This window comes from Festucalex cinctus, chromosome 19, assembly GCF_051991245.1.
Source record: "Festucalex cinctus isolate MCC-2025b chromosome 19, RoL_Fcin_1.0, whole genome shotgun sequence".
Classification (NCBI taxonomy): domain Eukaryota; kingdom Metazoa; phylum Chordata; class Actinopteri; order Syngnathiformes; family Syngnathidae; genus Festucalex; species Festucalex cinctus.
The window spans coordinates 5,460,035-5,484,849 of NC_135429.1; the positions used below are offsets into that span (position 1 = coordinate 5,460,035).

Below are 24,815 nucleotides of genomic sequence, written 5' to 3' on the forward strand. Positions count from 1 at the left end.
CGCATTTACAACCAGGCATTATCAGGGCCTTCTATGAGAATGAATCGTCGACGCCGGACTGGAAGGACCCCAGAGCGCCTGTCATGAAAATTGGAGAAACTTTTCGATGATTGACGCTTTTAATTCTTTACAATATTAACAAAACTCGCACAAAACAGCCATGTTTATCACTTCAGAGAACGCCACGCCTGTATTTAAGGATTTGACGCTTGTTATGGTAAGTGCGGCCCATTTATTTCGCTAGCTACGAAGCTAAAAAGAGCGATATTCACGTCTATATTGTATCTAGCGAGCTATTTGACTGATATGCATAATACAAAACACAATTTAAACTGCCCTATTATCTTGAGAATGTTTTGTCTCCTATGACAAAAGCCAGCGGTGGCGGTGGGTAACGTGGGTCAATTAGCAGTGGACCTCCTCATATCCACCTTCAACCTGCCCAGGGTGGGCTACCTGCACACTGACTGCCTCATCCCCATGGCGGGCAATAACCCATACGCCACTGGCAAAGACGACGCGGGGGAGTTACACACAGCCGCAGAAGGTGGAACCCCCGCACTTAAAATCTCCACAAGCCATAATAAACGTACTTAGTAGTAATTATGAACATGTTTTCTATTTCTTGTCACAAGTATACACCGCACCTGAGCTCAAGCTAGCGGTTCTTCAGATCAGGGCACCAGTTGTCAAGGTATGTCAATCAAAATGGTCACGCGCACCAGTTTAAATGTTTTGCACACTTTGCAGAGCAAATCCAGACGGTTCCGTCAGCTGTTGTTGTCCTGGATCAAGGCCAGCGGCTTCTCGCGGACACTGGTCCTGTCCAGCAGCCACGCATACCAGAGGGATGATCAGCAGCTACAAGGGTAACACAACAATACTGTTAATATTTAATCTTAGTCATAACCAGAATGAGAATCGAGTTTATGAAAATTGAAAGGTACATTTACGATGTTATATTGGGATAAAGTGGAGTATCTACATGTGTGTTTTTAGCACTCCGTTAAGGTACCTGGTCACGCCAAGCCTACTCAAGACTAGTGGTGATGCCTTCAAGGAGCTGGGCTGGAGGGAGATGGAGAAGAGGGCACCTCTTTGCCCGGAACGTTTAGACACTGGCGCAGAAGAGGAGAGACTCTACGTCCCAGGTGGAGGCATCACGAAAGGCCTCTACATGGACAGGTAGGGTGTTTATTTTTTAAATGGAATTCAGCAGGAATGTGTGTGGTGTGGTTAAGAATGTGGGGCTGTTGAAGTTGCACCGAGGACGTGCCGCTGGCTGTGCTGCTCGTCTTCTGCTCGGAGGGCGACAACGTGCCTGACGCCATGGCGCTTGTCAGTCACCTGGATGACTGGCTCCACCTGCTGGACAACCCGGTAAGTGGAAACATTGATGAGAATGTGTCACAACCAAGAAGAGTACTGTGGGAAATGTGATTTCACAAAATTTTGCTCCCAATGCATCCATGTTTCTCACCTTTTTCCACCTCTGACCTGTTTTCTTGCCTGTAATTTGGTTCCATGGCCCAAATTGCCACACAAGGGTTCCCAAGAACTGCTTTTATATTAGACAGGTCAATGGTCAGAAATTAGAATAAATGAAGCTGCTCCCTTCACTTGAATAAACTTGGCATGAAGATGAAACAAGAGGATGCCAAAGCACTACTTTTGCTCGGAAGCGGCATAATGCCACTGGAGAATGTTGACGTGCCTTGGTAGGTGCTGCTGTTTTGGGTTGCGACAGCGTTGTGGAGCGCTTGAAATGGAAACGCTAACATAAGATTTTAAATGTATAGCAATGCCTAATTAACTGGTTTAGTAGTTATTTTTGCTATTATTATTTGTTGTATTTACCTCTGGCTACCAATTAAATTATTTCCTTTTTAACCCTAAATATACAGAACAGATCTGTTAAGCAACATTTCACTGTAATAAGTATGACATTAGTTATATAATTTGAATATCAGAAAAAAAATGTATTGCAGTAAAAAACAATATTTTTAATATTTTAAATTTAATGTTGTTGCCTTACAAACGAGTGACATTTTAGTGGTTAGCAAAATCATTCAAATGGGTTCAGGGGGACCTGCAGTAGTTTAATGCACTTCAACCTCTCCAATCCTGACACTTTCTTTCAGAACCGAGAAGGCAAATGGAAGATCCCAACTTCCTGGAATCTGCTGTTTGGGAGCGGCATCCCTCCTGCCATCTTCTGAACTACTTTTTGTAACCTTGTTTTATATTTCAATAAAAATCTATCAACAAGAGCCAGACTGAATGTTTCTCTTACTTGACCTCATTCGGTCCATGACTAACTGTAAGTGCTTGGCCCGGCGCCACGCAGTGTTTCCCAGCAGTCCCGCCCCCGACGTGTCCGTAACCTGACTCTGAAACAAAAACGTGTAACAGCCCCCTCACGTTTTCACTTTGACACGTCCTACGCTTTGAATTGTGGAATTTGTAGGGGGAGCACATTTGTGATCTTCCATGAACAAAATATATTTGTGGAGCCCTAAACAATCAAGTGACATTTTAATAGTTTAACAAAGAGGTCCATACATTTTGTAAATTAGATTTTTATTAGAAGATAACGGAGGGAAAAAATTACTGGACTTTCTTTTTCCATCACTGTCTGGGTTCAAATGTGTAAATGTATTTTTAACTCATTTAGTGCCGCTGACGGTGATAAACGTCAAAAATCCATTTGGCTGGCAGTGAATGAATTAATATATATGAAACTTTTTTTTTTTTTTAACAAAACAGAACTATGTACATGCCATTGACTTTGCTTCATTTCAAGTACTTATTTTAAATATAAAAAATAGAACTTTTTCATCAAAAAAGGTCATCCCCCCCCCCAAAAAAAATACGCATCTTAAGATTTAGAACTTGCTACAATGCACTCATATTTCAGTCTGTATAAATGTGTGTATTATGCGCTAAACAAAAACCATTTCAAGAAATGCTGGTGTGTTTTGGTCTTTTTTTGTTTTTGAGTGTGTGCGTGCTGTAAACAGTTTACAGAGGAAGATGTGCTGGCGAAGAAGAAGCAGAACAGAGAGGTTGGTGTTTTCCCTGCCGATGTTTGTTTTGTTTTTGTCGTTGTCGAACGCAGCCTCTGGTTGGTGCGGCCACGTCAGGAGTTGCTGGTCTTTGCTCTGTCATGAAACAACAAATAAGAACAAGATAATAAAGCAGTCTAGACTTGATGACAAGCTGCATTCAAATGGAAAAGCATGACAGGAGATAACCACGGTGTATCCCCCTTGGCATCTTGTGGCGTTTTCTCATGCATTCCCATTGGTGGATGAAAGAAGACTGTTGTTGTGATTTGCAGGCCCTTCTAGCAAAAAAAAGGCGGAAAATGCAAGCTTAAAAAAGAAATGTGGGAAAAAAAATAATTCTTGGGTCACTTGTTTGAGGGGGCAATGTGGAAAAGTGTTACAACCTTATTTCCATAATACCGTTCTGGGAAAAATGTGAATAATTGCTGGGTTGACCTCATTAGGATGATATTTAAAAAATTATAAAATAAAATAAAATAAAGAAAGCTTTTCCATGCCCACTGTTCTTAAAAAAAAAAAAAAAAAAAAAAAAAAAAAAAGTGATAAAAATTGTTTCTCTGGCTTCTTTTGGAGGGAAAAGCATAGAAATGGTTGCCTTTTTTTTTCTTTTCTTCGTGTCACTTATTCTTAGTGCGCTCACCAAGACAATTCAGGGCACTAGTAATAAGTGACTGTCTTACTAGTCACATTTTTCTCCAATGATACTAGTGCTTCACTGTAGTTAAGTAGTAACGATTAATTATGTACTAGTGGGCCGAAAGTGGCACTAGTAGGGCACTAATAAGAGTCTTTCTACTAGTGCACTGTATTGTCTTACGAGTTGGGAGAAAGTTGGATATTGAATAAATTGTCAAATGGATTTCCATGGGAGTGGAAAAGTGGTGCTAGGTAGACAATTCTTCTACTATGACACTAAATTGTCTTGTGAGTACAAAGAGCGTACTAGTATATGGACCTTAATCTGAACATTAAAGATATCGGATAATAGTGGAAATTATGTTACTAGTAAGATGCAGTTGTTCTACTAGCAGTTCTACTAGTGCTTCCTAACAGTTCTAGGACATCAAATAACTGCTTTCAACACATTGATCATTGCTGAAAACCTACAATTTAGATATAAACGTGCAGCACAAACACATTCAAAACAATTCCAAATGGTTGCCTGGCAACTCATCAAAACAAAAGCACTGCAGAGTGTAAGAAAAGACAAAAAAAAAAAAAAAAAAAAAAAAAAAAACCTTGGCGGGGGACATACGAGATCGGGTGCTATTTGTAAACCGTAAAAGTGTCAGCGCTGGGTCACGAGCAGCAAATGCAGCCCAAACTGTTCGAGGAGAGAACAGCACATTGAGAGAACATGGAGTGTGTATGTGTGTGTGTTGCACTGATTGGATGCGTAAGCTCAATGTAATAGTGCCTTTATCCTCACTAGTAAGACAATCGGTGCATTAATAGGATGACTAGGATGCTAGAAGAACCAGTGTCTTACTAATGATGTCCCCCCCATCACCTTTTCCGCTTTCTGTCCGTTTCGTTGGTCCTTTGGCTTTGGGCTATGGAGAAACTGTCACCCCTGCGCCGTTTGCTGTCCAAAACAAAACATGAAATTAGAGATGGCCTTAAAATTAAATCTCAGATTTTTTTCTTAATTTTTAATTTTTTTTTTGCACAAAAACGATCATGATATTACTATTGCAATTGTCCCTTCAGTCCAAACAAGTATATAAACCCGATCCTTAAGGGGGAAGTCAAGCCCAAAAATGATTTATGTTCGATGCAGCCCCACTAGTCTAAATATGGTATTCTGGTTAATATTGTGTTAGTGGAATATGAGTTAAAGAGCAAAATCCGGCCGTGTTTATCCATTTTAGGAGGCGGCCATTTTACCACTTGTTGTCGACTGAAGATGTCACCAATGTTACTCAGGTCTCAGGTAACAACCAATCACAGCTCAGCTTAAGAAAACAGTTGAGCTGTGATTGGTCCTTGCCTGAGCAACACTGATGTCATCTTCAGTCGACAGCAAGTGGCAAAATGGCCGCCTCCTGAGATGGATAAAAACGGCTGCATTTTGCTTCATAACGAGTATTCCAAAAACGTAATATTCATCAGAATGTCATGTTTAGACGGGTCACATATAACATTTTATTGTCAAGAAATGTTTAAGGTTGACTTCCACTTAATATTTTAAACAAGATGAGATGCTAAAGCTACTGCTCCCTCCCAACCCCAGATGAGCGGAAGAAAATGGATGGACATAGGGAAGTTCACGTGACACATCCGAATTTCACGAAAACAACGTAAAAATGATTCCGTCCGCTCATGTGGTCTTTTGTCACTTCTGTAAAAAAAAATAAAAATAAATAAAATAAAAATAAAAAAAAATAAAAATAAGTAGTCACTAGAGGGCGTCGGAAAAGTTATCAAGTTGGCAACTGTGAAATGTGTTTTTTGTAAATTAGCTCTGTCCTTGTTGTCAACAGTGTACAGAAATGGACAAAAAACAACAACATATTTTTAGATTGTCCTGACAAATGAACTAATCTTCATGGAGCAAATAACTGTGACAAAAAAAAAAGAAAAAAAGAAAAAAGACTTAGCAGATACTGACTGTGTGGTGCTATTGCCCTGCTCAGGCGACTGGCCTGGCCTCTCCCCGTCCTGTCTGTAATCGCTGTCCTCGCTAGGTGGTCCCGCCCGCTGGCCGCCGTTGCATCTCTCCGGCGAGTCGGCGGCAGGCGGCTCGTCTTCCCGGGACAGCTCATGCCGCTGAGACTGCGAGACGGAAGGCAGACGTTACCGCCGTGTTTTGTTGCTCCGATCCGTAAGACGTCCTGAGCGCGATTTACCTGCAGGGACGAGTCTCCCATGATGCACTTGGCTCCCTCAAGGACGGCCATGAAGGAGAAGCGGAGCTGGTCGGGCGTCTGGATGAGACCCATGCGGTACTTGCGCATGTCCAAAAGGATCTGACGGATGTCCAACGGCGACGCTTCTTTCCCTTTGTCCAACTGACAGACAAAAATAAACGCCTTCCTTTAAATCAATGCCACAACTCTAATCAGTTACGTACAAATGAAAATGAAAGCTCTCACCAGCACGAGACACGTATCCACCAGCGAGAAGGTCCCCGACCGTCCGATGCCGGCGCTGCAGTGCACCACAGCGGGGCCGTGGTCAGCACCCAGCGCCCCCGACTCGCGCACCTTCAGCAGGAAATTGAGGAAAGACGCCGGTGACTCCGGTACGCCGAAGTCGGGCCACGTTGTGTAGTGAAAGTGGTGGATCTCCCGCTTCTCCCCCGTCTGGTGAGAAACACATTTGGGAAGTGATCCGCCTAAAAGTTCCCAGAAGCGCGATGATACCACTTACACTCATGTTCTGCAGCTCCAGCACTCTGGTGGTGTAGTAAGACTTGACGTCTTCCGACAGCAGCGTGACCAGGAAGCGCGTGTCCTTGAACGCCATCTCGTGCTCCTCGGCGATGGGCCAGTACTGAGCGCACTTTTCCTAACGGACCGAGAAGGTGATTTTTTTGTTTTTGTAGTCGCTGCTCAGGCGATAACAGTCGAGTCGCATTCAATTAATGACATCACTGATGTTTTATGTAGGAATGAAACTATGTGGTAAACAGAAGCCCTGTACTACTTTTTGCCACACTTCTACAGTATCACACCCTACCAAAGTGGACTACTTGGTGGAAATGTGATGCTTACCGAGCCTTTCTCAATGACCCTATTGAGCATGACGATAGCTTTGGTCTTTTGCTCCCAGATCATGAGCCAAAAGTGGCCACACGTGTTCCTGAGGGGACCCTGCCGACAATCACAATATAAATATGTTAGCAACCACTTTTGACAGAGCATCAAAGAAGATGACATTTAGTCCAAACGTCAGGTCAATTTGAGTTTTACAATGCTCAATGTCCATGACAAGCAATCTTAATCTTTTTCTTACATCCTAAAGTTTTAGTTAAAAGCGGAACACAACAGGGAAGTATTCTCCCCCCAGTACTAATGTCAACAGTTTCGACTGATAAACAGATACAAACAGGGCTTTTATTTGCACAAAAATGGCGCCACAACATACCTGAGTCAATATGTAACGTCTCTGTGCTTCCTCCATCACCACCAGGCTGGCGTTAATGTAGTCGTTGTCGGCATTCTTCAGCTTCACCCGACTGTGGTCAACTGGCAGATACATATACAATACAGGCAGAGGGAGCAAGTTAATGTCGGGAATTTCGTTCGTTTCCAGAAAAAAAAAAGCGGGCCTAAACCTACAGGGGCTGACGTCTCTGTATCTGTTGCGGTTGCGGTTTTCGGGATACTTGGCTACTTTGTAGGAGCACTCATGGGACTTACTTCGGATTTCCTGGAAAATGAACAACATCATAACATTAAATTAGTGATGATGCCGAATGGCAGAATATCTTGTTATAGCATTATAATAGTGTCACTATCCCCATCACAGCGTGGGGCTAAATGTAGTCAGTTGGTCGGAAAAAAAAATCTCATTTACAGGGTGAGCCAAAGTAGGTACATACACTTCATTTTATTACACCTTACAGTTATGTATTTATTTGAAAACAATTTAATGTCATAAATGTTCAAAGTCTCCTACTTCAAATATTGGAACATTCCTCAAACTTTTCCAGAACCTTATAAATTCCGACTGGCAACAATTTTGATACAATCACCTGAACTTGTAAAAAGTGGTGGTGAGCACCTTCTTCTATTCCTTCATCCTCCTTTTACCTTCATACCCTCCTGGATTTCATCAGTTCTTCTTCCCTTCATTTCATGCTTTCTTTCCTTTTACACCATAATTGACACATTGCTTCCATTCCTTAATCCTTCCTCTTTTTTTAAACCATCCTTCTCCCTTCCTTCTTTACATCTGTCTGTCCTTCTTTCTTCCCCCTAAATCAGTTAATATAAAAATTGTATACCGTACCTACTACTTTTGTCCCAGCCTGGTACTATCTATTTTTTTTTTTAACAAACTTTGCCAAAGACACGATTTCTTTCTTTTTCTTTTGGCATTATAAACAAAATTATTTAAACGGAACGTTTGCATTTTGACGTTTTAAAAACATCCGCTCTATTTCACAAGACTCTTGACTGTTAAACGTTAGCAACATGCTAACTAACACTTACCATGTACAATTTGTGCCACCGGCCCTCCGACTCAATGTCCTCAAACTCCTGCTCCATTTTCACCTGACAAGACTATGTCGTCAACTCATACCGTCAGCCCACCCAGGCGATGTTTAAAAAAAAAAAAAAAAAAAAAAAAAAAGAGACGAAACAAAGGAGATTCGTTTTGTGTGTGCGAGAGGAATTATGACTTCCCTGTAGTAAGCTCTCTTCGTTAGCTGGTCGATTCGTCACTTTTCACTAGCTGACGTTTGATGATTTGCGCATGCGCAGACCAGGGGTCCTGTCAAAGAGCGGAGCTCTTCGAGCGAAAATATCACTTGACGTCACAGAGCTCTAATAACTATTCTTTTTCCCTAGTAAAATGCTCGGGGCTGTTTTTAATCACATATATGAAATATGTAAATAATTGACATTTAAATATATTTATTAAAACAGTGATATTAATATTAATATAAATATACATTATATATATATATATATATATCTATATATATATATATATATATATATATATATATATATATATATATATATATATATATATATATATATATATATATATATATATATATATTCTGTGTTATTTTATTAAATAAAACTACGCAAAAAAATAACGTTGTTGCTGTTTACGTTATACTCCAATACCCTAGAGGGCGCCCTCGCGTGTTTCTGCTGTGGGGCACAGGAAAGTTTTGTCACTTCCTTTCCGTCACGGCTTCGCCGACAGAAACACGAGTGTCTATTTTCTCTCTTTTTATTTGGATTTATTGACGTTCTTACACAGAGTATCATCGCTTGGTTGGCAAACATGGTTAGTATGTGTTGCATTTTGCTGTTACTATGCCCGCGTGTGGACTGAAAGGTTGTAAAACGTTAGTATCGAGCGCGGCAAACGTTAGGTTAGCTTTTCTGGTAGCCTAGCCGTTATGTTAATGGATCGTTAGCTACATTGAGGATGAGACAACACTGCTCAGCAGCTCCGTATTTTCTTTAACGTTACAGTGTATCTTGTCAGTCTCTTGTCAAAAATAATATTTTAATAAGTAAACAAAATCTAAGTGTAGTCCTTTAAAAACACTGGCACGTGTCCCTCTTTTCTCCATAGAAACCCATTCTACTTCAGGGCCATGAGAGGTCCATCACTCAGCTCAAGTACAACAGAGAAGGAGACCTCATCTTCTCAGTGGCCAAGGACACAGTGCGTTTGGAAAAGTGTATTTACACAACAGTTCTTCGCAACCTGCACAAATAACCTGCTTTATTTTTATGATGTTATTGACTACAGTCATGCGTGGTTTTACTACTACATATACAGTGAACCCCCACCTCGTAGTCACGGTTCTCAATTAAATATAAATATATATATATATCCTTCCCTTTTAGATTGCAAATGTGTGGTACTCTGTCAATGGCGAGCGTCTGGGCACCTACAATGGACACACGGGAGCGGTGTGGTGTGTCGACTGTGACTGTATCCTAAGAATTATTGAAATAATTTTTCTAGTATCACACTACTTGGTCACAGCTTCCTTAATGCGTCCTTCAGGGGACACCAAGAACGTGTTGACGGGTTCGGCAGACAACAGCTGTCGGCTGTGGGATTGCGAGACGGGTTAGGCGACAGTTTTATCACACCTAATTATTCATCTGAGGTCATGACTGGCATATTTATTGAGGCTGTCTTAAATGCTTAAATGTAATCCGTTCACAGGTAAGCAGTTGGCCTTGGTCAACACCAACTCTGCGGTCAGAACTTGTGGCTTCGACTTCAGCGGCAACATCATCATGTTCTCCACGGACAAGCAGATGGGCTACCAGTGCTTCCTCAACTTCTTTGACTTGCGGGACCCACAGCAAATTGGTATCATGCAAATTGAATATACAGTGAAACCAGTTAAAATTGACCTTTACAAGAGCTTGATTTAAACATGTAAATATTCCTAGCTGTCACACACATAAAAAGACTTAAGACACACTTTTTTTTCTTTCTTCTCCCTTAGAAAAAATGAAAAGAGAAGCATTTACCTATACAGGCAATACTTTAAGAAGCATTTTACCACTGAATTGGCATGCATTTTTTCCCCCAGTCATAGAAACGTGCCCTATAAAGGATTCTCAGTTGTGATTCAGGATGCACAATTAATCCAATTTTGCTCATGATCACATTTTTAACTGTTACCATTAATCCATCCATCCATTTTCTTGACCGCTTATTCCTCACAAGGGTCGTGGGGGGTGCTGGAGCCTATCTCAGCTGGCTTTGGGCTGTAGGCGGGGGACACCCTGGACTGGTTGCCAGCCAATCGCAGTGTCACAATTAAATTAAACTTAATAATTGCGACTATAATATTGACCAAAATTGAGATTATCATTTTGGTTATAAAATTGTACATTTCTTTTTGAGATTATCATCTGTGGAACGAGTATAAAAGAAAAGAAAAAAAACATAGTATATGTTTTTCTTTTCTTTTTTGTTTTTTAATGCACAGATGACAATCAGCCCTATCTGACCGTCCCGTGCAATGACCACAAGATCACCAGTGCCGTGTGGGGTCCACTCGGCGAGTTTGTCATCGCCGGCCATGAGAACGGCGAGATCAACCAGTTTGGAGCCAAGGTGGGTGGCCGGCCATCTTATTGGCATTTGTGTCGTTAGCGGTTTGCACGTGCGGAATTGTGTGGACTTTTGTTGTCATCATCGGTGGCGGCACAGTCGGGGGACATCCTCAAGACCATCAAGGAGCACAGCAAGCAGATAAACGACATCCAGACGTCAGTGAACCTTACCATGGTCATCACTGCATCCAAGGACAACACTGCCAAGGTACATTAGCCACGCATACCTAATACCACACTTAAGACAGTTGCCTTGACTTATTAGTGCCACAATTTTTCAAATTAACCTTTGGTTGTGTTCGAAATCAATAAAAACTAATGCTCACTTTTGTTCATGTTTAAAAATGTATCACATTTGATGCTCCAGCTCTTTGATTCATCCTCCCTGGACCACATCAAGACTTTCAGGACAGAGAGACCCGTCAACTCGGCCTCCATCTCGCCGATCATGGACCATGTAAGTGTACCCACTATAGTGAGGCTAGCATGTGTTTGCGCGTGCTTTCAGTACTTATTGTGTGTGCAACACAGGTGGTGATGGGCGGCGGTCAGGAGGCCATGGAGGTGACCACCACCTCCACCAGGATCGGCAAGTTTGAGGCCAGGTGAGGAGGTGGCGGGGATACTTTAATTTTAAATGGAAGGACATTCCTTTAAAACGTTTCAATGTTTGGGGAAAAAAACAAGCAGCAAAACATATTTTGATGAATGTCATTTGCTTTTTCTACAAGCACAGAAAAAAATATAAATCACATTTTTGTTATTTAAATTTGTATTTCTCAGGTTCTTCCATGCCGCCTACGAAGAGGAGTTCGGCAGAGTCAAGGGACATTTCGGACCCATCAACTGTGTGTCGTTCCACCCGGATGGCAAGAGGTAAGAGAACCCATTCAGGTGTGCCGTTGAGTGAGTTTGTTGTTGTGCTGATGTGTGTTTTTGTGCGCATGTTCCAGTTACAGCAGCGGAGGAGAGGATGGATACGTGAGGATTCACTACTTTGACCCACAGTACTTTGACTTTGAGCTAGAGGTTTGAAAGAACGCACGTCATCGGCTTTTTTGAGACTCACAACAAGAGGGTGTCCATTTTGAGAGTTGTGCCTCGTGGGCATCTACAGTTCCACCGAAAGCAGGTCACTTTTTTTCTTTTTACATTTTGCCGTTTTGGGACTTGACACCCCTGATCTCACACACACCTGTTTCTTTCACCTTCAACTAAACAGTTCTGACTTCATATTGGGCCTGTGTGATTTGTCCAAAATGAACCCAATGTGTTTTTTTCTTTTTATTACAAAGGCAAAAACACACTCGAAGCAATAGCACACCACCTTTGTACACAACCACAAAATAAATTGATTTGTTTGTATTAAAAAAAAAAAGTGCTTCCAACCCAAGCACAATGGAACAAAACATTATAGGACGCTTTCAAAATAACTTAAACGTGGAAATACGGCAAGGAAGATAATTACACATATTCAGTCTCATTATTACAAATAGACGCCTAATATGTATTTTAAAAAGAACGTAGAGACAGATCAAGTTTGTTTGAGCAGGGATGTTTTTCTTCATCTTGGATGGAGCACAAGGGAACAAAATGAGTTTTGTTCATCATGGCGCTTCGGGGTGGGTGGAGCTTTAACACTTGGAACTGGGTATTTGATCCCATGAGTTTAGAAACAGCAGGAAATGCACTTCTGACTTCAAGTAGTCTTCATTTCTTCTTTTGCTCTACGATGTCAAACAGAAAAAATCAAGTTAAATTGTGCAATGTAAATGTGAACATCAAATGTTCTTACACTGAAGTATCCATCTTTTCATCCTCCTTGTCATCTTCCTTCACATCTACAAATCAGAAAAAAACAACTGTTGAATGCATGTTTCTCGTGAACGGAAAAAGGGTTTACCTTTCTTCTCGTCCCCGTCGCGTTCCTCCTCCTTCTTCACCCGCTTGGCCTTCTTGTGGTTGGTCGCGTTCCGCCGACCGCCACCCTGTCCCTCAGCCTCGTCCTCGGAGTCTGAGAACTCCTCGTCGCACGCTATCCTCTTGTCGTGTGCGCGGACTGAAGCACAAAGCAAAATGGCATTGCAAAATGCAAGTACAAACTAGCCCTGGTAATGCCTTCAGACTTACTGGAAATGCGTTTGTCAGAGTTCTCATCGTCCTCGTCCGCGCTGTCGGCGTGCGGCGCGTCCTCTGGTATGGCCTGCATCTGGACGCCGGGTGCGTGCGGCAGCATGCGTAGATTCTCAAAGAGGCGCTGCTTGATCTTCTCCAGGTACTCGTCGGTGTTCTGGTTGGTCATGTTGGACGGGCTGATGTGCAGCTTGAAGTCGGGCCCGAAATACTCGAAGTAATCGTTGTAGGGCAGCTCATTGGGGATGGAGCAGTCCAGCGCCACCGCCGTCTCGTAGGTCCAGCAGCGCGCCACGTTGCGGATGGTGTAGCCGCCCCCGCCCAGCATCAGCAGCGGCAGGTTGAAGCTCTTCATGTACTCCACACACTTGGCATGACCTGGAAACAACAATATAGGTAATGCATGTTAACCACTGCATAATAAAACTCTCAAACAAAAGGGTGAGGGACCAGGAAGGTGTCTGCAAAGCAATACTGTCACCTAGTGGCCTTGTATAGTTACTAGTAACATTTTAATGACCTGTAATAATGTCATGTATTTTCATTGACCCTATTCAAGAGAATTTTTGATTGTTGGTACCTTTGATGGTGAGGTTGAAGCAGCCTAGTCTGTCTCCTGACAGGGAGTCGGCGCCACACTGCAGGACCACTGCACTTGGCTGGTACATCTCCATCACTTTGGCCATGATCTAACCCACACAAATACTTACTAATACTGCATATATTGGCTTGACTGATTGTGATATAAGCACTTACAGGTTTAAAGATGGCCTCGTAAGATTCGTCATCAATGCCGTCTCTCAGTGGATAGTTCACAGCGTAGTACTTTCCTTTCCCGGCGCCGATGTCCTAAAAGTGTAAAAGCAGCCCAGACCGTTGTTGTCGTCTAGTGAACTGACGCCAGAGGCCCAAGATGTGGAAATCCAACTCACCCTCAGGTCTCCGGTGCCAGGGAAGTACTCGCCGTACTTGTGGAAGGAGACGGTCATGACGCGGTCTGTGGTGTAGAAGGCTTCCTCCACGCCGTCGCCATGATGGATGTCTATGTCAATGTACAACACACGCTGGTGGTACCTGCACACAAAAATTTAAGACCTGTCATTCATGTACCTAATTCTTCATGATTGACGAGTAGAAACATGCTCAGTCACTAAGAGGCACATGCAGCACATTGCATATTAGAAATCCAAAAGGCTTACTTGAGAAGCTCAAGGATGGCGAGCACGATGTCGTTGACGTAGCAGAAGCCAGACGCCTCCGACTTCTTGGCGTGGTGGAGTCCTCCCGCCCAGTTGACGGCGATGTCGGTCTGCTGCTTGTTCAGCTTCACCGCGCCCGCTGGAAGATCATTAAAAAAATTAGATGTCTTTGTGGGGATTAGTATGGGAAATCATCTTGGAGAAACGCACCCACGGAACCGCCTGTGGAGAGCTGGCAGAACTCGAACAGGCCGTCAAACACCGGACAGTCTTCTCCCACGTTGACTGAGTGAGGAAAATACAAGTGAGTCATTTCTAATGTGCACGTTTTACATCAGATTAAAAGAAAAAATCTCACATCTTTGCATCTGCTTGCTATATTCTGACATGTTGTCCGGCCTGATGGACCTGAGAAACTTGATGTAGTCGTCGCTGTGATACTTGGTCATCTCCTCGCCACTGGCTTTGTGCGGCCTCTACAGACATATGGTAAAATCATGTACTGGAGCCAAAATTAATGCAGTAAAATTAACACTTGTGTATTTTTTAATCTTGCTAATGTTAGTAACATTTGAACAATTTCCCCCTAAAGATTTTCACAAATGTAAATTTAAAAGAACACGTACTATGCTATAGTTAACTTGTAATACTTTTGTATAATAATTTCAGGTTGCATTAGCTACTCACATAAATCTCCATCTTCCTATACAGGCCATAGTTGAGGAGCAGGTTATGTGTCATGCGGATCCTGTGGGGCTTCATCGGGTGGCCCTGGCCATAATAATAGTTCCCCACGTCACCTGTAAAAGAAACATAAAAGAACATTTGGAACACAAATTCTAAATCTGACTTGGGGAGTCAGAATTGAATTCTCATTTCCAGCAAGGAAAAGTTAGCAAGGATCTTTAGCATCCATTAGCTATAGTGGGACCTTTGCCAAACACACTATTCACCGTAAACATACAAAATAAGCTATTTTAACGCGTTGCAATAATGTGGGTTTTGCCTAAGTTTGACAACACAATTATTCATTTATTTGAGCAGTTATGTTAGCCTCGCACGCGAGCTAGTTAGCCGTCTGTTGCTAAACCGGCTAGCCCTACCGGCGTCGCACTTTTAAGAGGTATCACGCGTGCATTTCAAAACATCCACAGCCCGCCAAGAGCGCCATTAAATGTTTGTGTAAACGCACAAAAGGTGATATTTACCATCGTAGTAATAGCAAACTTTCTTCTTTGTTCCTTGCGACAGCGCCATTTTACACCCAATTAAGCCACGACTTTTTGATTTGGCCTCACACCGGTTCCTGTGTGGACTCTCACTGCGTGCTTGCGTGTGTATGTGTGGTCCCGAACCAAACGCAGTCTTCTTGCACCGCCCAGTTGGGAGACGCGGGTATAATAAAACAAGACGCCACAGCTTCAGAATCCATTTTTAAAAGTCCAAATTTTTGCGCATAACATTACGTAACTGATATGGATTGAACAAATGGATTGATGGGTAAATTAAACATTTATTTTCAGGATGATTTACATATTTTTTCTAGATACCAAAATATTATTGAAAACGTTTTTATATTTGCATGTTAAAAAAAAACGTATTAACACTTAACTCATTCACTGCCTTTGACAAGTATACTTGTCAATTGTATTTTTTAGAGCGGTGCTAAATGGGGGCGAATCTGAGCATGCTCCACTGTAAATATCAAACTTGGAAACAACTTTACTGATGCCCAACCACCGGTAGATGACATCATTGCCCCATTTTATAGGAAATAAACACAGTTTCAGAGTCCATGGGAGAAATGGCTGTATTTTGGCAAACCTACATTTTTCTGCTGTCAATTATAAAAGAACGGGACGGGACAAAAAGTAGGGAGTCTATTCTGTTATTTGGTAGATTCGGTTTATATATAATTATTGAATGTAATATCACGTGAGTATTGGAAATGTAAAAATTTTCTATAATGACTGGCAGTGAATGAGTTAATGAATCAATGCAAAATATACAAACTTAAGCACTAAAAACATAATTTAAAAACAATTAAAATATCCCAAAATAAAACAATGTAAAATGACAGATAAAATTAATAGAAAAAAAACCATAATAACAAATCTAAACAGTTTGATTCAACTTAAATTTTAATTTTGCAACCCATACATCACATATCACAATCTTCTTGGAAGATAACAGCATTGTATTCCCTATTTTTCTTCTACTTGTTCTCATTTTGGCCAAGGGGAATTGGTCCAAACACAAAGCAAAGATCTCAGACATGGAATGTGACCGGAACATAATGCATACTTATACAGCCATCCACAAACAACCATAGTCAGATACAAAAACAAGTGCACAAACATTGTGAACAATACAGGCTCGTCATTGCGCCATATCCCAAATCGTGTGACCTAGAATCATGTTGAAATGTATCCGCTGTGAGGTAAATTGCATGTCAATATACACATGCATGCACGCAGAGAGAATTGAAACCTTCATATTTCTCCATGTGGTGACAGGCCCATTGAAACACCAGCTTTGTACTGTGTCACTGTTTCAGTGCATAAGGTCCTGTAATGGTCATACCCAGGACCAGCTACATGGTTGAACACTACAAGTGGTGTCTTTTTGGTCCCTTTCAGTCAGCAATACAACATTTAAAGTGGAACTAGGAAGGGAGGAATGGGATTACAAACACCTTGAGGCATTCTGAAATGTTTTGACCAAAGAAATGCATTTCTTTTTCTACATTTTGGCCCGTCTTGACAGACAACCTAACAGCTAGGATGCTTAAAATACTTGGTGCGTGCATCCTCAAATTCAGTCTTAACTTCTAATACAGAGAGAAGTCCAAATAAAAAGTGCTACAATTTGGCGAAAGCATTACCGAACTGGAAAAAGTATCGCAGTAAAGCATCTGCCGTTATTAAAATGGGTGATTAGTTCTCCTGAAATGTAACCTTACTTAGCAAAGTGAGTCAAATTTAATACATTTGGAAGCCATTTTGTTTGGGTTCAAGAGCTTACTCTACATACAGTCAAATTACTTACATGACCAAAATGCATGAAAACATTGCGTAGACAAGCAAAAACATCTGAACTAACAGCTTCTGTAGTAATGGAATATTAAGACTTCCATTTTAGTCCACGTCAGGGTTTACCCAAGCTGGGGGCTGGGACCTAAAATGGCTGCCAATTATCACAATATTATTATTTTTTGTTTTAATTGATCATTTATCCTTGCATGTTTGTGTGAAGTGCAACATGGGAATGTAGAAAGGTGAAGGCTCTCAGACCAAGACCACATCGTTAAGACTTAGTGATAATGATGAATTTGTGGATTTGTTTAAAGACGAGCTTGAGTGACACCGATGCTGACGTTGAGGATATTTGGCATTCTTCATTATGGCATACGATGGGAGTCGGTGTCAAAAGGGGGCTTCAGTGTCGTTGACGGATGATGGGGGTGGATGTTTATGATTCACGCCAGTTTCAGGAACTGGTCCACCGTGTCCGCCTCCACCGCCTCGGAGAACATTTCGTAATCCTGCAAATATATGAATAATTAACAACATGAAACTGTAAAAAGTATCGCAAACCCGTTTGCGACCACTTCCTGACACCAACTTTTTTTTTTTTTTTTTTTTTTTTCTCTCTCCCTTGTTTTTCCTGCTGGCACTATGTGTACCTGCACTCTAGTACTAGATGACATTGAACTGCTTTTGGACATGGGGAAAAACTCACTTATGGCTCTCCTGGACTGTAGCTTTCTGTGGACCTCACCAACTAGCCAGTCACTATCGGCAACTTGTCGTCTCCTTTGATGAACTTGTTAGCCTCCCCTGCACAGCTGACTCTACAAACAACAGCCGGCACGCTGCTAAGCACTAACTGAGGTGGGCTACAAGATAAATTAGTGCACCTCTAACTCCAATATTTTAGAATCAAGCTTTCTACAATTATCCCATTGATGAATTAAATATTTGAATGTGCCTATTGCAAAGGTAAGTTTCCAAAGTATGAGTACTTTTGCTTTATTTTAGTTTTTTTCTGAAGTGTTTAATGTTCCCTTTCTACTCCTTGAAAAGTTAAGAATGTGCATTCAAAGTTTTACAATGACGACACCCTGAAGCTTCAATCACGTCACATTATTTCCAGCTTCTTCTCACCCCGCAGTACTGGTCCTCGTTGAAGAGTTGCGGCGGGACGGCCGCCGGGTTCCCCGCTTTGCTGCGCATCTCGTCGCGCACCTCGCCGCCCACGGAGATGTCCACCAGCTCGTACTGGATGCTTTTGCTGTCCAGGATGCGGATCACTTCCGCCTGCTGGGACTTGACCTGCCAAACAAAGTGAGTTGAAACACACAAATGTTGCTTTTTATTGGAGGAATGTGGAATTAACTTATTGTGGAATATCAGATAGATAAAATCCATGCTGGAAACTCTACCTTAAAACCTGAATCCTGGCTAGTAGAAAGCATAACTGGAAACCCAAAGCCAGGCTACAAACCCCATGTTTAAATCATACTTTGAAACTCCAATCCTTCCATGAAACCCTAACAATCTCCTTGTTGAAACCCTATTTTGGAAAACTAACCTTTGCTGATCGATACACAAAAAAAAAAAGAAAAGAATAGGTTTCTTGTGACATCACCATGTTGGGGGTTGATGCATTGTTTCGTTCTGGTTCTTATCAAGTGTTTGATTTGACAATCCAACCAAACTTAACTGTCAACAGGGTGGACAAACACTGAGGTCATAATCAAAAACGATCATTTGGTGATTCTGTGAATAGCATACTGCAAAAGGACTCATTTCACCAATGCATCACAAATAAGAAATTTTATTTATTTAAATAATATATATTAAAACTGACGTTTGCATTTTTTAAATGATTAATTAAAATAAAAATGCACAGGTCGAGGGGGGGTTGAACGCCCCTGTCAGTCACAAAAGTGGGAAAACGACCGCCCCCGAATGAGTCCCCAAAGACGTTTTAAACGCAACTACAAACTTGACGCATAATTCGATTTTTTTTTTTTTCCAACGACCAATAAGTTTAGTGGCTAAAAGCTATTAAGGCTTCTAACGCTGTCGTCCGCGGGCCCGCCAAGAGGAAGCTAGCAAACGAGGCTGGGTGTGTCTTGCGCAAGGCTCACCACTGTTTGCTTGCCAGGGAAAAAAACACAAGTTTAATGACGCCCTGCTGAGTAACTCACCGTCCGTGAGGCAGTTACAGTGGTGTAGTACAGTTTAATCCCCATTTTTTTGGTCCTTCTTGTTCCCCTTCTTCCTCGCTTTTCCGCGGTTCTGCTCTCCTGGTGGTGCGATCGCGTCAAGCTAGATGAGGGGGAAAGTCCAGTGCGGAAATAGAGGGGGGACTTTCAAAATAAAAGAGATGCCCAGGGTACAGAATTGTTTTAATAAAAAGATAAAATCAAAATTATCAATCATGGCAACTGCAAAATGAATAACACACACAATATATTTTGTTACTGAAAACAATCCTAATAAATACAATTTATTAAAATAAATTGCAGTTTTAACATTAATGATAATTAACTTGTGCAAATAATCAGAAAGCAAATTTTATTTCAGGCACATAGTTCATCTAAAAGGACCGTATTTGTCTCCAATTGGTGATTTCAATTTATGAATGTCTTTATGAGGGAAACTAATGTGCGCAAAAAGCATTGAATATTTGAGGCAACCATAAATTCCCCCTCAAAATGCTTCTAGTGTCTCAATACTTCCCAAAACACTTTGTGGGTTTGATATTTCGTCCGTGGAACCATAATCAGCTTTATGGACACTGAAAGATCATGTTTAATTAGCACAGCACAGTTGTCTGGGGTCATATGTGCAGTGTGGCGTGGCGTGTTGAATGCATTGCAGTGTTTGAAGCATCATTAAGTGCCGAGTTTAATTGGGGCGGACTTATTGCTGAGGATAACGGTCGCTTCACATTCGTTTGCTTTGAGTCACACACAAGGAATGTTGCCGAGTCCAAAACAGCTGCATCATTTGGCTCGTTCACGTCAAAAAAAAAAAAATTTAACAAAAAAAAATAAAAAATAAAAAAGGGGGTGGGTGCTAATCTGTGCGTCCATCACTGCAGCTCTGCTTAACTTAGTAGCGTTGGCATTCTAGGTGTTTCAGTAAGTTCAGCCTTTGATGATGAGCCTAACCTTGGAGAAACTCAGTATGGGGCAGTTATTATGCAAATTAGCCTCACTGTTACATAAAAATCCAGCTCACAGACACATTTGAGAAATGTGGTCAAAATAGCTTTACTTAGTAGTTTATTTCACACTTGTTGGATGGGAAGGCCCTCCAGAGACCCAGGACATTAAAATTAAAAAACATTCCACTTTTAAAGGTGTTCAACCTCGGCACAAATACCCGGTTTTAGCATTAAAACAATATCAAAACATCCCCTTTTGACCAATTTATTCTCTTACAAATCAATGCCCCACATCTCTTCCGTACACACATAATGTTTCCCTATTGTGGACCGCGGGTTTAAAAAGCTGCCATGGAGACCGAACAAGCGATGTGAGAACTCCGTGGTGAGGCTGGCCTAATCGGCTGCGTGTTCCCCGTGTGCTGCATATGAATATCACGATAGCATTCCTTCCTCAAGGATGAGTAAACAACTGGAAATAAAAGAGACATTATACTTCCCTTGTTGCAGTAAATTCACTGTCGTATAGTAAAAGTGCACAAAAATGGCTCTGAAGTAGATCTTTTCACTGTCATGGTCTGGTCTCGAAAAAGAAACTAAAATAAAGTGAAACTATTCAACCCTTTTCAAGTGATGTTTTTTTTTAGCCATTAGCGTCATGCTAATTCAGCTAAACTAAAGCCCATCTACCCTCTTAAAAATTCCCGTTTATTCTTCTTCCAAAAATCTATTTTGGGGTTCATCAACTCAACAAACTCACCAAAGTCACTTAGTAACGCACCACTGCACAGGACAAAACAACAACAAAAAAAACGGACCCCTTATAACAAAACTCAAAATTGGGTGGACGCACAAATAGTCTGAAGGACCCCATGCCTGAAATTGAACAGGAATTCTGCCATTTTGGTTACAAACTCCAACTGTGAGAACTTCTTCAAAAGATCCCAAATTGGAAACTACTTCTAAAAAAAACTGAAAACCAACAAACTCGTCTCAACTTGTGGAACCTTCCATATATATTTTTTTTTGGACAGTGTGAGGGCAAAACACCCAGCTGGAGGGGTTTCATGGAAATAACACAACATGAGAGACTGGTTTGGGCTCTTACGCAAACACTTTTGTTGTCCCTGAAAAAGATCGGGGCTGAACGACACCAGGGGCTCGGCTACACGTAAGCTATATTATTTCAAACAACAATGATGGCTGCTGGCAGTGTTGATTTGGAAGTGGATTTTTCTCCCACATTAAAAACCAAGCTCTAACGTTGGCCCCATTGGGGTAAATTTGACGTATTATGACATTATAACGGCACTTGTGTTCACCCAAACAACCACCAAATTGTCAAGAAGACATCTTTATGGAATCCCTGTTTCCTTACAAACACCCCATCGTGTATTCAAGCCACGTCAACGTGCTATTAAAATGATACCTTCCCTTTATGCACAAAACAAACAAACGTGCTAAAGAGTCTCAAGTGCTTGATTTTGTACCGTTAGACTAAATTGTCATATTAAAGTGGAAGTATTTCATGACAATAATATATGTGATGTCACTAGTATATTAACATTTGTGGAATATGAATTATGAAGCAAAATCCAGCAGTTTTTATCAATCTGAGGGGGCGGCCATTTTGCCACTTGTTGTCGACTGAAGATAACATCACGTTGCTCAGGTTTTAGCAACCAATCACAGTTCAGCTTCAGGAAAAAGATGAGCTGTGATTGGTCCTTGCCTGAGCAACATTGATGCCATCTTCAGTCGATAGCAAGTGGCAAAACGGCCGCCTCCTGAGATGGATAAAAATGGCTGGATTTTACTTTGTAACTCATATTCCACAAATGTAATATTAATCAGAATGTCAATGTTCAGAATAGTGAGGTCACATAAAACATATGATTGTCAATAAATGTTTAAGGTTGTCTTCCACTTTTACAACCTGTATCTTTAATTACGTTAATGACTATCTTAGCAATAATTTTGCTGATAAAAAGTTTAATTGCTAATTACATTTATGAAATAACACAAAAAAAGTAAGTTGAGCTCCATCACAAGATACGCCCTTTTAAAGGTTAAGTTGAGTGTTGTGTGTGGGATGCGTCAAACTATAAAAATATTTAACGAGGCACCGTTACGTGGGTTTTCTCGTATCGCTAGCTTAATGTGTTGCACTCTTGTATCGGATCTCATTTTGCAGTAGTACTGTCGGTATCAGTGCATGTCACTCATTTGATCCCGTTTCACTTGCACTTGGCCTGTCTGTCCAGCAGCCGCTTGGCTTTCCCCAACATGAACGCGGCGATGAGCACGCACACGAGCAGCGTCAGCCCGTAGAGGCCGGCGAAGAGCGCCGCCTCGTCGCCGGCGTGGAGCGTTGTGTACACCTCTCGCCGCCTGCCGTAGTCCAGGTGCGAGGCGTGGATCTGGCACATGGTGCAGCAGGAGAGCAGAACGTGAAACAGCTGGTGGCCCTGACCCAGGAAGTCGCAACCTCCCGGCCAGCAGCGCTCCAGCACGGGGAAGGCGAAGAAGACGGCGCAGCCCAGGAAGAAGGCGATGTGGCCGAGGTGGTACGCGAGGGCCGGGTCATCGGCGGCGGCGCCGAGGAGGAGTCTATGCACCACGGGGCTGATGTCCCACATGTAGGCGATGGTGGACGGCGCCACCTGGCCCACCTTGCGCACCCATGGCGGGAGGGTGTGGTTCCGATACTTCCCGTAGCAGCAGCCCAGACACGAGAGCCAGCTGAGGAATGCCGCCACCGGCATGAAAACGCCACCCACGCGCCGGTGGAAGCCCTCCTCGGCCGCGTAGTAGTAGTGCACCACCGCGCTGCCGTACTGATACTGCGCCACGCCCACGTAGTCCAGGAAGAAGAAAGCGTAGTGGCACAGCTCCGACTTGCTGCCCAGGAGGTGCGCCGCCACGCTCCACACCGTGTAGTTCAGCGCCGACAGGATGAGGATCAGCAGGGGCCAGGCGTGGCGGTCCCGCGCCAACTCCGCCGTCTCCGCCACATGGCGCATCTTGGCCAGGAGAACCAGGAAGGCCAGCAGGTGCGTCCAGATGTTGATGGTCTCGTTGTGGCGGCGGAAGGCTGACAGGAAGTAGTAGCGCCAGCATTGGTGCAGCGGCCGGTAGCCGACGTGGACGTAGCGCTCGCGGAAGAAGTGGGGCACCTCGATGTCGCGCACGGTGCCGGGCATGGAGGGAGATGCCTCGGAGGTCAGCAGACGGGGGACCTGCTTGATGTGCTGCAGGCTGATGAAGAGGCGCCCGATTCGCTCCATCACGATGGTTGTCATGGTAGCGGGACGCTGCGGACAAGGACGGAAACATGTTTGAGAATTTTTTTACCGTATCTATCTTAGGATCCATCTATGATGTGACAGATTCACATTTTCAAATTTCGTTGCCAAACAGAGTTGCATATTTATTTAGATCTTAAAATTTTCATTGTTGAGGTATACCTGATGATGTAGCTGATGAGTGCATATTATACTAGAGTGTTTAAATGCTGGTCAAAACTCATTTTGTTAAAAAAACTAACAAAAAAAACATTGTATCTGCAACCTGTGAATGACGTCACGCTGTCTCCACTACTCCACTCAAGATGTGGCTCCATTCAATATACAGCATTAATTATTATTATACCTTAAAGTCAAGCCAAAATACCTTTGCTAAGTTATTTTATAATTATGAGAATTGAAAAAAAACAGAACCACAGCAATCTTAATCTGACATCGTGAATTCGTGAGTAGCGAAGAAGTTGGAGAAAGTTGTTTCTTTCGCACTTTTTGCTGTTAAGGAGGTGTAAACATTTCCAGAGATGTTAGCTTGATGTTAAGGAGCTTTTTTTTTTTTTCTCACCGTGTCTGCTGCCTTTTTTTTTCCCCCACAAAAAGCCTCCCCGCGTCCGTCAGTCCGTCCTCGCCCAGATGAGAAATATGCAACAGGCGAGGAGGGCGTTGTCAAGTTCTCAGGCGGAAGTGAACCGGAAAATCCGGCGTCCATAGCCTTAAAAAAAAATAGAAGTATTCGTGAAAACAAATGAAACCGTATCAGATTAACAGAATTTCTCGTTTGGCCAGCATTTTTTTCGTTTAATAGGCGCAGCGTATAGTAGTGTGCCACTTCATTCGCGGATGGCGAAAATAAGGACTTCTAATTGTGATTGTGTTTTGTCGCAAGAGGTTTTACTTTGAAAAGAGTAAGTGACAGCATCCGGGAATCCAAAACAAATAAACATCCATTTTTCTGAACCGTTTATCATGACAAATGTCGCGGATTTGCGGGTGTGCTGCAGTCATACGAGCCATTTTTCATTTTGTGTCTCGTGCTGTATACTCTTTTCATTTTAGAAAAAAATAAAATAAAATTTGAAAGTCTAAGCTGAAGCAGTCATCATGGCAGGCCACCGGGTGTCGCTAGTGTGCAAGCAAAATAATTTCGTTGTCTTT

At 42.3% G+C, this 24,815-nt stretch overlaps 6 protein-coding genes across 6 annotated transcripts; 2 read left to right on the forward strand and 4 right to left on the reverse strand.

The window, feature by feature from the left end:
• Window positions 1-18: 18 nt before the first annotated feature.
• Window positions 19-2,270, forward strand: psmg2 (proteasome (prosome, macropain) assembly chaperone 2). Its single transcript, XM_077507835.1, has 7 exons — window positions 19-217; window positions 376-547; window positions 636-694; window positions 751-869; window positions 1,000-1,185; window positions 1,260-1,380; window positions 2,142-2,270. The coding sequence occupies exons 1-7, from the start codon at window positions 161-163 to the stop codon at window positions 2,217-2,219; spliced, it is 792 nt and encodes a 263-aa protein (XP_077363961.1). The 5' UTR covers window positions 19-160; the 3' UTR covers window positions 2,220-2,270.
• On the reverse strand, window positions 2,126-8,488 carry ptpn2b (protein tyrosine phosphatase non-receptor type 2b). The gene is made up of 10 exons (XM_077507832.1): window positions 8,228-8,488; window positions 7,352-7,442; window positions 7,158-7,258; window positions 6,785-6,883; window positions 6,441-6,578; window positions 6,164-6,373; window positions 5,918-6,079; window positions 5,680-5,843; window positions 4,579-4,653; window positions 2,126-3,161 (listed from the first exon to the last, which is right to left on the reverse strand). The coding sequence occupies exons 1-10, from the start codon at window positions 8,282-8,284 to the stop codon at window positions 3,140-3,142; spliced, it is 1,119 nt and encodes a 372-aa protein (XP_077363958.1). The 5' UTR covers window positions 8,285-8,488; the 3' UTR covers window positions 2,126-3,139.
• Window positions 8,489-8,872: 384 nt separating this feature from the next.
• eif3i (eukaryotic translation initiation factor 3, subunit I) lies at window positions 8,873-12,079 on the forward strand. The gene is made up of 11 exons (XM_077507834.1): window positions 8,873-9,041; window positions 9,336-9,428; window positions 9,614-9,701; window positions 9,777-9,842; window positions 9,942-10,091; window positions 10,720-10,847; window positions 10,944-11,054; window positions 11,214-11,303; window positions 11,378-11,451; window positions 11,630-11,722; window positions 11,800-12,079. The coding sequence occupies exons 1-11, from the start codon at window positions 9,039-9,041 to the stop codon at window positions 11,879-11,881; spliced, it is 978 nt and encodes a 325-aa protein (XP_077363960.1). The 5' UTR covers window positions 8,873-9,038; the 3' UTR covers window positions 11,882-12,079.
• A 36-nt stretch (window positions 12,080-12,115) lies between these two features.
• On the reverse strand, window positions 12,116-15,587 carry LOC144007888 (putative histone deacetylase 1-B). The gene is made up of 12 exons (XM_077507831.1): window positions 15,387-15,587; window positions 14,866-14,978; window positions 14,537-14,654; window positions 14,389-14,463; window positions 14,179-14,317; window positions 13,912-14,053; window positions 13,736-13,828; window positions 13,560-13,668; window positions 12,977-13,357; window positions 12,750-12,905; window positions 12,642-12,687; window positions 12,116-12,573 (listed from the first exon to the last, which is right to left on the reverse strand). The coding sequence occupies exons 1-12, from the start codon at window positions 15,433-15,435 to the stop codon at window positions 12,546-12,548; spliced, it is 1,449 nt and encodes a 482-aa protein (XP_077363957.1). The 5' UTR covers window positions 15,436-15,587; the 3' UTR covers window positions 12,116-12,545.
• A 714-nt stretch (window positions 15,588-16,301) lies between these two features.
• Window positions 16,302-19,556, reverse strand: sh3bgrl3 (SH3 domain binding glutamate-rich protein like 3). Its single transcript, XM_077507836.1, has 3 exons — window positions 19,394-19,556; window positions 18,345-18,512; window positions 16,302-17,722 (listed from the first exon to the last, which is right to left on the reverse strand). Exons 1-3 carry the CDS (start codon window positions 19,436-19,438, stop codon window positions 17,657-17,659), a joined length of 279 nt encoding a protein of 92 aa, XP_077363962.1. The 5' UTR covers window positions 19,439-19,556; the 3' UTR covers window positions 16,302-17,656.
• An 892-nt stretch (window positions 19,557-20,448) lies between these two features.
• Window positions 20,449-24,326, reverse strand: paqr7a (progestin and adipoQ receptor family member VII, a). Its single transcript, XM_077507833.1, has 2 exons — window positions 24,226-24,326; window positions 20,449-23,672 (listed from the first exon to the last, which is right to left on the reverse strand). Exon 2 carries the CDS (start codon window positions 23,658-23,660, stop codon window positions 22,596-22,598), a length of 1,065 nt encoding a protein of 354 aa, XP_077363959.1. The 5' UTR covers window positions 23,661-23,672; window positions 24,226-24,326; the 3' UTR covers window positions 20,449-22,595.
• Window positions 24,327-24,815: the final 489 nt, after the last annotated feature.